The 11,892-nt window shown below is 41.0% G+C and overlaps 1 protein-coding gene across 22 annotated transcripts in view; it reads left to right on the top strand.

Moving 5' to 3' along the window:
* The window catches only part of PRRC2C (proline rich coiled-coil 2C), a 70,098-nt gene that overhangs the window by 36,692 nt on the left and 21,514 nt on the right, over window positions 1-11,892 (top strand). For 18 of the 22 annotated variants that reach the window (XM_059854661.1, XM_059854660.1, XM_059854666.1 and 15 more), the window contains 7 exons: window positions 432-640; window positions 1,237-1,391; window positions 1,859-2,198; window positions 2,662-2,747; window positions 3,687-3,875; window positions 6,274-6,525; window positions 11,202-11,291. In XM_059854661.1, the coding sequence (XP_059710644.1) occupies window positions 432-640; window positions 1,237-1,391; window positions 1,859-2,198; window positions 2,662-2,747; window positions 3,687-3,875; window positions 6,274-6,525; window positions 11,202-11,291 (1,321 nt within the window). The remainder of the gene's footprint in view (window positions 1-431; window positions 641-1,236; window positions 1,392-1,858; window positions 2,199-2,661; window positions 2,748-3,686; window positions 3,876-6,273; window positions 6,526-11,201; window positions 11,292-11,892) is intronic. The other 4 variants (XM_059854670.1, XM_059854673.1, XM_059854679.1 and 1 more) reach the window with 2 other exon arrangements.

The following is an 11,892-nucleotide window of genomic DNA, read 5'->3' as shown; positions in this document are numbered from 1 at the left end:
TTGAAACCATAAGCAGCTTGTTTAGATCCGTAGAGTGGTGGAAAAGACACTGATACGTGCAGCCGTGGCTCTGTGCTTTCTGTTTTTTCTGTTTATGTACAGACACCTGGAACCTGAAGCTTAGAGTTCTGTTAGAGTATTGTGCATACAAGTGTTCTTGTATGCACAATACTGAAAAAGCCTAATTTAAGGAAATTGCATTGCTGTTTCTGAGTTGAGCTATGTTTCTTGAGATTTGGATGCAAGCAGAAATGTTTATGTGAGCAGTTTAGCAGTTAGAATATAAATTGCTGCATTGCATTTTAGATCAATCACCTAGCACAGAAAAGCAGGTTGAGAGACACAGGCCTACAGTGGGATCTGAATTAAATTGTTGACTCCCTCCTGAGTGTTCTCTGTGGCTTAATTTTCAAATTTTTTTTCTAACACAGGCCATTTGAAGAGCAGGCAGCACCTGTGCCTGGTGTTGATCCTGCCAATGGCAACTCTGTACATCAGGAGGATGGAGGTGTCACTGCTGCAGGACAGAAGACCACCAAGGATGCAAGTGGCAAAAAGAGAGAAGAGCCAAAGGCTGGTCCAAAGAAGCCGAAGGAAAAAGTGGATGCCTTGTCTCAATTTGATCTTAATAATTATGCAAGTATGTATTGATAATATTCTAATAATTTTTTATAGTTCTGCTAGTTTTGTTGCATATAGAGCTAGATGTTTGAAAATTTTTAAAAAGGGGGATTTTTTTTAAAACACCAGAATAATTGTGCACTTGAGCATGGCTATCTTTGTGATACCTGATAATGTATGTGCCTCTAAAAGGTGGCAAACCTAATTATGTGTTACATGTAGATGAGAACAATTTTGTATAATCATAACCTTTCATTCCTACCATTCTCCATCACATTCTCATAATTTAGTTAATTTTCAAAAGTAAAGGCAATGGTTATCACTGCTAGGCTTTAGACTTGATATCTGGGAGGGCTGTTCATTATTCTTTACTGTGTTGTAGTAATTTCCTGGAGAATCTGGTACAGGAAGCTCCAGTTTTAAAATTCTTAAATAGGAACTCCTTACCTTTGAGCTCAGCAGCAAAAGCACTTGGCAAGCAGAAGCTTGCCATTGATCAGGGCCCCCATCTGTGTCTGTGGGGAAGTAACTTCCACTCCAAAGCCAATTTTGGCTTGGTGCATTGCACCTGAAGCTGTTGAAACAGCAGCATCTATACCTTTCCTTTTCCTATAGGTGTTGTGATCATTGATGATCACCCTGAAGTGACAGTAGTTGAAGACTCCCAATCTAACTTGAATGATGATGGTTTCACAGAAGTGGTGTCTAAGAAGCAGCAAAAACGCTTGCAAGATGAAGAGCGCAGAAAGAAGGAAGAACAAACAGTGCAGGTACAAGACCAGCATTTATAGTGGGGAAAATGCTGCTTGCAGTACTGGGATTGCCAGGGGTGCAGAAACTTCCTTCCAAAAAAGCTGTATTTTCTCCTTCTAAATACAACTACTTAGTTATATTTAATGTTAAAGTTGTTCCTGTTTAGTAAATAAAATTAATTTTGATGTAGTCACCTTGGGATTGTGTACTTCTCAATCGGGCACTGTCAGGCAGGTGGAATTGGCAAACTGAGAAAAACACCATTTTTCATACTGTGATAAAGATTTGCCCTATTGCTTGTATATCAGTTGATTCCAAGAAGAAAATGGATGAGAAATCATTGTTCCTGTGGTTAAATACCCCCCACAAAAAATAGATTTCCTGTAAGGCTGGGTTAATCAGTTTGCTTTTTGCATTTTGCACTCTGCAATTGCTGTCTGTACACGTTGTCACCTGGAAGAATAAAATTGGCTTCTCCTTACAGGTTTGGACCAAAAAAGGATCAAGCGAAAAAGGCCGAGGTCAGAATTCCAAGCTGCCCCCCAGATTTGCCAAAAAGCAGCAGCAGGCAGCAGCTGCAGCTGCACAGCAGGCCCAGGCTCAGGCTCAAGCTCAGGCTCAGCCTCCCTGCCCAGCCCAGTCTCCAGCCCAGCCCCAGGCTCCTGTTCCAGCACAAAGCCAGGCTGCAGCAGGGACAGCCAGCACAGACTACACCGTGTCAGGCAAAGTCCTGCAGAACACTCAGCCTCACAACGGCCTGGGAGCTGAATTATGGGACAACAAAGTGCCTCCTACAGCAGTTCTGAATGACATCTCCAAAAAATGTAAGTGCTGGGTTTTGGATTTGAGGTGGAGGAAGCAAGCACTGTGTTTAGAGAAAGCTGATGGGCCAGCTGGCTCTCTAGTTGTCTTTTTACCTGCAAATGGGTTCTATACAGGGAATGAGGGCAGCATACCCACGTGCAGCATAGTAACCTCCAAAAAGAGGGGTTTGCAGTATAGTATTAGTCAGTATTTTATTTTACTGTGTTCTTCGCTCACAAGAAATGAGCAACTGTCACTCCCTTGAGGAGTCTGTTTTGTCAGACTTGATCATTGTTCCAGACACGTTAATTGTCCCACTTGAAAGCAACTGAATAGGTAGCACATTTTTAACCACTGAATAGGTTAATTAAAGCTTATTTACTCAAGACATCTGTAATTTACTTCTCAGTCAGTCCATACATTGATTTGAATACCTCTAGCAACTTGAGAGGTTTTTTAACTCTTTCTTTTCTTAATTGCTAGTGGGACCCATTAGCCCACCTCAGCCACCTTCAGTCAGTGCCTGGAACAAGCCTCTGACATCTTTTGGTTCGGCTCCATCTCCAGAGGTAAGAATGAGGGGAAGAGGAGAAGCTGTGTGTAAAGCTTACCCAAATTATATCTCATTGGGGTTGGGTACAAATTATCCATTTATCCAAGAGTGCAGATACTTAAGCTAATGTGTGTAGAATTCCATGAAGTCAGGAGATAGTACAGAAGCATGGGATATCGACTGGTGGTTTTATAATTACATCAGGGAAAAGCTGTTCTCTTGATAATAACTCAGCTATTCACAGATTCTGTTGATATTCATTGTTAGATCTGTTATTCATTGTATTTCCAAATGAAAAATATTGCCCTGTTTGTGTAGGTTTTTGTGCAGGGCTCAGTAATGTAGACAAAAACAGGATCTCTCCAAGGAACTAAAGGGGTTTTGTGTTCCTTAAGTTGGAGATGGAAAAATCAGTCAGTGCTTTATGACAGTATTATCTGTAGGTATTCCCATGGAATTTGCATAGCCTTAAATTTTGCATTGAAGTGCTATGTTTTTACTTTCCTGGTACTTTTTTGGTCTTAATTGTTTTAAACAGCAAGAATGTTGAGACAGCTGTTGCAGGAGACCATTTGAACTGCACAAGAGATCTGGAAATACTTTTCTATTTCTTACTGTTTCTCTTGACTTGAGCATTAAATTTTGAGCTTCCCAGAGGATGTTGTGAACCTGAATTGCACTTGTTCCTCTTGATCTTGGCGATGTTTACATATTTCTTCACTGCTTTTTTCTTGAGCTCCCTTAACAGTAGAGACTTGAGGAGGAAGAAGTGTATGTTCAGATATTGTTTATTCTTGCAAATCTCCTGCAGTCACGAATGGTACCTCTGCAAAAGATAAGAGTACCCTTCTAGTGGTTTTCAGCTGAGCATGTTTTGTGGTCTTTTCTGAACCATTGTCATAGTACTGACACAGAAATTTTTCAGAATGGGTTAAATGTTTACTTTTTTAACCAGGGGACAAAGCCTGGACAAGAAGGTGGAGTTGATCTTGGTATAGAAACCATTCAGTTTGGAGCCCCAGCTTCCAGTGGCAGTGACAATGAAGTTGGTCCTGTGCTGTCTGAGAAGTCCACTGACAAATTACCAGAACCCAAAGAGCAGAGACAGAAACAGCCTCGGGCTGGACCCATCAAAGCACAAAAGGTAAAAGGTCATAATTGCAGTGCAAAGTTCAATCAAAAAAGGGTTACAAAATAGCAGAATAGAATACACTGAGTTAGACTAGACCCATGAAAATTGTATCCCTTTTTATATTTTCTGTTACAATCAACCAGATGGTTCCTGCAGAGATGATGTGCAAGGTAGTTAAACAGCATTTCAGCCCAGCAGAGGCTGCACATTGGTTCTGTGTTGGGAGCCAGGGAAGGGAGTATGGATTTGTGACAGCTTTGTTGGGAAACTGTGGATGTGGTGCTTTGGTTTTGTTTGTAGTTTGAGTTCTCTGGTTTTTTGGGGTTTTTTTTTTGAGCTTGCTTCATTCAGGCCTTGAGAGCTGTTTGGAAGCAGCATTGCAGTGCTGCCCTGGCTGTGTCTGCAAGTGCAGTGGTTCTTCCTGCCTTGCCCCCTAAAGTGATGAATGGTGCCCTGCTTAATTTTGTAGCCAGGTTATCAACTGATGAGTACATGAAGTTGCAGAAAAAGAAGTGTTTTGAAGAAAGGGAGGAATGTTAGGGACATTAGTTGGAGGTCTCCAGTTCAAATGGATGAAGTGGAGAATTCAGATGTCTGAATAATTCAATTTTTTGCAACTAATACTAAATAGTTAATCAAACTTATAACAGCCTAAAAAATAAGTGTGTTGCTTGCCTTCCAGAGATTTTCTGCTCTTTCCACCTCCAGTGCACACTAATCTGTGCATCACTAGCACTCAGCACCAGCTTCTAATTCTCAGAAAGAGAAGGTTATAGCAGATAAACTTGTCTGGTGACTTAGAGCATCAGCTATTCCAGTCCCTCTTGATGGCTGAGATTTGGCAGCAGTCCTGATGTAACTAAAGCCTTTTTGTCTTTCTAGAGGAGTGGATGTTTCTTTGTGTTGGTTGTTTAGATTTTGGTTGGTTGTTTGGTGTCCCCCCCCCCTCCAAAAAAAAAGAGCTGAAATCTGTAAGTTCAGTCACAGAATGAATTTAGCTTCTGCTGTATGAGACACTGAGTGTATGTGTTGCAGTTCATGGCTTTCACTGCAGAATATAAAACCTGTTCAGCAGAGAAATATGCACTGATTAAAACTGCTGGTGAATTCCAGTACCCCATGGCTCAGATACACTGCAGCATGCCTAAAACTGCCCAGTAAAATCACTTTCAGATACTGAACTCCAAAGTTAAATATATATAGAGATAGTCTACTTGACACTGTGTAGAAAGTTCCTTTTTTCTGCTTGTTTAGAGCTATCAAGACTTCTGCAGATTTTGTTGAAAGACACCTATGTGACTAAATAGTAAATGCATTGGAGGGGTAATATTGTTTACACTCCTTTGAGTGAGGCAGCTGTAAATCTAACTGCCTTGATGACAAAAAATAAATCTCAACAAACAAACAATTCTTACACACCCACCACCCCTATGGTGATATTGTCTGTTGTGAAGAGTAGAGGTTGGAATCATTGAATTAATATGGGCAGTGTAAGAGGACCATACTTGAAACAAAGCAATTTACCTTTCCAAGGTGAAGTATGAAGGTTTAAGTGATGTTAAAGTGTCTGGAGGAATTTCAGCCTCTATAAACTATTAAAGAAAAAATTATTTGGGGTATTTTAGAGAGTCTTCATCCACTCCCAAAATACCTGGTTTGTATTGAAAAAAAACAATTACCAGCAGCTTCTGTCTTTCTGCTATGAAAGCTTAAGGAATTGGATTTTCAGGACTGCCTTGAAGGGATTTTAGTGCTGCTCAGTAGTGAAGTGGACTGAGAGTCTCAGCCAGAAAGGACATGGCTGTTGAAACAGCATAGCATTCAGGTTCCCTAGGGCCCTTCATTCTGCTGTAATTCAGCTGCACAGAAAGGAACTGCTGAATTGCAGCAGGGATCCAGCCATGGTGTCTGCAGTATAAGGCAACACTTGTGTGTAGGTGTTTTATTTTTTCTGGATCCCTTTAGTGATCGGCTTCCAGGGGAAAATGCTGCCAACGTCCATATATCAGGATAATTTCAGATAATTCTGTTACAGTTTCCTAGGGTCCCATAAAATCCTGAATGCTTGAAAATTAAAATAACCTGTAAGTATACAAAGTCATGTAGTTTCTGTATTTTTTTGTGCTTTTCTTGTAAGGACAATCAAACTGACATTATTTTGTATTTTATTTGAACTCTGCCACTTCACATAAAAAATTCATTGCTTGAAAAACGTGGTTTAGATTCCTAATGTTCAGAATCAATGTATTTCATGTACTTATGAGTTAGTCTCAAATTCTTTACCTGCTAGAAAATGCTTCCCCTTGAAAAGCTTTGTTCTGTTTAAACAATAACTTTTAGCATGTTAAAGTATTTTTGTTGGATAGGACACAGAGAGGAAGGCATGACTGACAAGTTAACACTAACTTAGCTTCCAGACTTGAGCCCGGTAGAAAACAAAGAATATAAACCTGGTCCTATTGGGAAAGAGCGTTCTTTAAAGAACAGGAAGGTGAAGGATGCCCAGCAGGGAGAGCCTGAGGGACAGGAGAAGCCATCTCCCACCTCTGTCAGAAGTCCAGAGCCTGTCACTACCAAGGAGACCAAAGCAGCGAGCGAGCTGAGCACCGAGATAGGAACGATGATATCTGTGTCTGCTCCAGAGTTTGGGACAAACACAAAGGTAAGAAAAATCCTGGATGTCAAATGTGATTCCAGTGAGGTGGTTGACACTTGGTTGCCTGCTGGTGGTGCTTGGACAGCAGAGCCCATTGAGTGGCAGATAGGAAACATTGGTACTGCTTGAATTAAGAAGTGCTGCAGAGATCTGCTGTCTTGTCCCTGAGCACAGATCAGCTTGGAAATCTGTTCTGCTGACTGGCAAAACTCATTCCTGAGCCCTGCTGTGGAGTGTGGCACTGGAGCCTGGTGTAGGCAGAGTCTGTAGACTCAGATCAATGTGATGTATGCAAGATGACTTCCAGCAGAGAAGTGAAGTTGTGCATGATTGCTGGATGAGTGTATGGATGACCTCAAGCTGTGAGTTAAGTGCTGTTCTGTGAAAAAAAGAAATCTCTAAACTAGGAATGTGCTAAAGCTTTAGGTAAGGCTTGTTCTGTGTCCCTAGATGGTCATGTGTATCCTCTTGACTTGGATATTGTCTAGATATTCCCTGCAGAACTTCACAATATTTAGGACTCATCATAGTACCCTGTTTTCTTTATAACTGCTCAGCAGTGAGATGGTGATCTGGTGTAGGGATTCATTGTTCTGCAGGTCAGCTCTTAGATGGGGCTGAAAAACATCCCCAGAGGCATCTCCTTTCTGCCTGTGTCTTCAGCAAGTACTCTGGTTGTCATCTCTCCAATGTAAAGAAGTGATGCAGTTTGAGTGGCTACTGCTTAATAGTGACACCTACTTTGGTATAGGAAAAATGCTTCTTGTGGGTTTGAAAAGCAGTTTCCTAAGCATAGACCCAGGTTGGTTGCCTGCTGTCTCAGCCATCCTGGTCTTAAGCAGAAATCTTCTGATGGCATTTTGGAAAACTGATCCTCTTTGAGAGTTACATTAATAGTTGAAGAATATGGAGTGTGACTCACCCCCAATTCATCTTTGTCACCCACAGCTAGGAAAAAAAAAAAACCCAAATCAAAGGGCAGCTTAGGCAGCTTTTTGCCATAAAAGATTCTCTCTCAATGAAGTGTTGCTACAGAGCAAGTGGAAGGATATTTGTGTCCAACATGGAAGCTGCAGGCTTAAGGCAATTCATTGCAGGGATTTCTCATCCTTCCTGACATTTTCCATGTTGTAGGTAGGTGTGAGTGCTTTATGTTCATACCAGAAATTGATAAAGTGTCCTTAAGAAGTGTGGAGCAGTGAACACCTTGCTCGGCTGTTTGGTGAGCCTGTTTGGATCCTGTGCTTCCCAAGGTCCCACAAACTCCTGTGGCCAGAGCTCAAGACAGGAGAACAGGTTTCTTCTAAGCCACAAAGAGAACAGGAAACACAGCTTTGATTACTGCAGCCTGACTCAGTGTAGTCAAGTAGCTCTGCTAAAATCAGCAAAATTTCCTCTCTGCAATTGTATTTTTGAAGTATCAGTTTTTCAAAAGGGGAATCTGGACTTTGTGCCAGTCTAGGTTTAGTTTAACATGGGTTGCCAAGGTTCTTTGAACTAGCACAGTACTAAAGCACTGAGGTTCTGTCTTCTGGAAGGAAAACCAGAGTGGAAAGAGGCTTTCCAGTTTGTGCTGCATATGAAATTCTTTATTGAGTGGTTGCTTAAAGGAGCCTTTAATAATAGGCCTAAATACTTCTGTCTTAACAGCACCAGGTTTGCTTTTAAATTCCTTTGTTAGGAGTAGTTCCTGAGGCAATAGTAAATTGTTTTTTCTAGGAAAGAAGTAGAAGTTAAACCAACAGAGTTAAATCTCTGGAAGTTAAACCAACAACCTGCAAATTTATTGGTTAAGATAACCTCCATGTAGGTTTTGCAGAAATAAACCTGCAGTAAATGTCCCTTCTTTTTTAAGAGGCTTCTAAAAGGGGTTCAAATACTGCTCCAGCCTTGGAGTTCTTGTACTGATGTACCTTGCAATTGCTTTTTCTTGTCTTGGTACTCTTTCCATTGCTTGTTCATGAGGGAAGAGGTGTTGACATCTTTAACCTCTTGTTTCAATGTCAAACGTTGAAGTTTTGGCAAACCTAAATGTCTTTTCTTTTGATAGTCTTAAACATCCCTCTCAGAGATTCCTGCTCAGCTTCTAGGAATGCACACTTGTGCTGTATTTGATTTAAATCTCTGTAAAAGCCAGCTGTCCTCCTTCAGAAGCTTTGTAAGAATACCACATCCATTCCAAAACAAACACATTGATAAGAGCATGTGCATTTAATCATACAAGACTGCTTAGAAACTGTATAAATACAAATGAACTTCTGCAGTGAGATGCTTAAGTTTAGTACATAAGTATGGTGCTCAGAAGCCATTGCAGCTGCTTCTCTTGGATTTGGCAGTATTTTTGTAGTGAAGGCAGTCTGATGTGTGAGTTTCTGAATTGGGTAAAACATTTTAGCCCTTGCCTTTCTCAGCCTTCCATTTGAACCTGTCAAATCCCAGCAAGTTCAATACCTGGTTGTGGATGCCAGTGAAGTATTTGTACAGGTAGCAGCAGCTGTGTCTTACAGATCATGGCTAAAAGGACACACAGACTGGTTTTCAGAAGATTGAGTATCTTTCAAGCTCTAATTTGGGTGGTTTATGTAAATCAGGAACCAATCAGATAGCTAATTCATGCCATTAAGTACCCTGATCCTTTACAGCAGGGTCAGCTCTGAGGTCTGCCTTGTACTTTGTTCATCAAGTCACTGGAGGTTTTGTGATCTCTTCTTTTTCAAGGAGGTAGTCACAAGCAGTCTGCCTGTTCTTTTTCTTCAGGTGCAAACAATTTGTGGAGAACTCCAAAAAAAAGCATAAACATAATCTTTTTGCTCTAGATAGGTATTAATAAAGTAATCAATAGGTTTCTTCAGTCAAACAGTTGTACAGGAGAATCACTTGAACTGAATTGCAAAAGCTTATGGTGCTAAGCCACATCACACAGAATCCTGGACTTTAATGTACCAGGAAATGAAGGATGGAGATGAATCTGCAGTTTATGGGATCGTGTTCATGTGGTTAAAGCTCTGTCTTGTCTGCATGTTCAGCCTGTAAACCACCCCTGTGCTTCAGCATTGCACATGCACTTGTAAGGGCACCAGAGCTGATACAGTGGCTTGGGTTTAATTCTAGTGAAAAAGTCCTTTTGTGCTGTGAGTTTGCCAAGTAAGAAAGTTAGTAGTCTTGATCCATCTTCTTTCATAAGGAATTTCACTGCTGAAACCCTGAAAAATTGCATCTAGACCTTGAAGGAAATTTAATAAAAGCACTTCCTCTTTCTTAGGCAGTGATGCATCCTTAAAAAAATATGGAGCCATTTAATTACTTCATTAGAAGGCTTTTGTGATTAAAGTAGCCTTGCATGCTTGCCTTGTTTTACCCAGACTGAGTTTGCCTGTTGGAATCTAGTCCAAATGTGCAACTTGCAGTTTGGTGGTTGGGATTGTGGGAAGCACCATATATCTTGTATTTCACCAGTTTAACAAGTAAAGAAAGTAAATAAATGGAGGAAAGAGTTCTCTATTTTCTTAATAAATTATAAAAACAAATCAGTGTGCACATTGTCCTCTCTCACTCTGTTTTGGTTTAGCTTGTTCTGGTCTTTTACCAAAATGAGCTCATCCTTTTAAGGAGAATTCTTGGTCATTTGTCAGTTACTGTCTCAGTGCTCTAATTGCTTTTTTAGAGGCATTACCACAGCCTGAGGAGTAAATTGAGTGTACACTTTTTTAGTAGCTTATCATCCTACTGGTTGGATGCAATTAAACAAGCATTATATGGCTTGTGTCTTCAAAATCATTATGGGTTGGCAAGTCCACACACTCAGTAACAGTTCTGCTGCTGATTTGTCCTTCAGTTCTTTTTTGGTGTTTGGTTCTATCAAGATGGTGGAGCCTTTCCTGGGCTTCAGGGATGTAAAACTTCAGACATTTAAACTTTGCTCAGACCATTTGTATCTACAGCTTCAGGAGTCACTGCCTACAGCCAGCACTGAAAGGACCTTGTTTGCTGAGCACTTGAAGGGCCACTTAACTGTGACAAATAAGCTTCAAGGAAAGCCTCTGAGCAGACTGGAAACCTCAGTCCTTTTCTTCCTTGAAGTCATTAAGCAGTGCAGAAATCAGAAGGTAGCCTGCACCATCCAGAGAATCTGAGTCTTGTGATTTTCAGGGACAAAACTTACAGGAAAGAAAATTGTTTTGCAAATGGCAACCATCCCTTTGTATTCTTTTTAATCTGGAGGGCTTTTCTTGTCATACTAAGAAATTTCTGTATTTATTTAAAGCTACAGAAAGCTTTCAGCTAAGGTATTGTACTTTTTAAGCTGACTGAGAGGGCCTGCAGGTGGCTGAAGCACCTTGGGTGACAAATGATAATTGGTTACACCACCACAGTCCAGTTTTACAGTGCCCAGGAGATACCTTGCTCTGGATGTTCTTGCCTTACAGACTGTGTTTTGACTTTTCTCCAGATATGCATTGTGAGGTCATGAGGCAAACTGTAATCTTCTAAGAACCCTCCTGACCTCAGTAGCAATTCTGCAGCAAGGATTGCTAGACATGACTTGTAAGAAAGAACAGTGTGAAATTCTAATCTTCTGTTGCTTGCTGAACTCCTCCTCTAGAAAGGCTGACATCTGTCCAAGAAATTGAAATGGAATTTAGGTAAGGGAGATATTTTAATGGAATTGTTTTTCTTCACAGGAGTCTGTAACAGACTACACTACACCTTCTTCTCATCCTAACACAGTGGCTACTAGCAGTACAAAAATGGAGGAGACTTTGGTGACGAACGTAAGTCCATTGCAGTGATCGTCTTGACTTTGAAGACAAGAAAATATTTTCACACCTCTTTTAAAGCACCAAATAGTGCCTTCAGTGAACGAGTCCACAGGGCTCCTTTCCTGTGAACTAGCTGGGCTTTTTCCAGTAATCTTACTCTGAAGGACATTTGGTTTGATTAGTACCTGCTCTGGAATTCTTCAGGTGTTTTCTTGTCTTTTGAACAATCACAGTGAGCTAAAGAGCACAGAAAGTGGAGATGTTTATAGGGACAATTCTGAAAAAAGCACAGATAGGCATAATGAGGGAGTGTGTTCTTGGCAGCAGTTGGCACTTGAGCCTGGTACCCGAGCAAAGCTCCGTAGGCTGAGTTTGAAGAAAAACTCTTAACAAACAAAGGGGTTTTGAACTGTAGCCTGAAATCGCAGCAACTGTATGCAGAGGGAGCAGCTGAATGGTTGTGGGAGCAGACAACAGGCTTCAGGTGTTGAGTTGCTATGGTGATGAGACCTTTGCAGCCCTCAAAGCCAGTGCAGTGGTCCTGACTTGTGAGTGTGGCACAGTGATTGAGAACCAGCTGGGTTGTGACTTGTAGCAAAATCAAGTTCGTCTT

Source organism: Haemorhous mexicanus, chromosome 9, assembly GCF_027477595.1.
Source record: "Haemorhous mexicanus isolate bHaeMex1 chromosome 9, bHaeMex1.pri, whole genome shotgun sequence".
In the NCBI taxonomy this organism is placed as follows: Eukaryota; Metazoa; Chordata; class Aves; order Passeriformes; family Fringillidae; genus Haemorhous; species Haemorhous mexicanus.
Note: the sequence above shows the minus strand (reverse complement) of the source record. Positions and strands in the feature narration are given on the sequence as shown.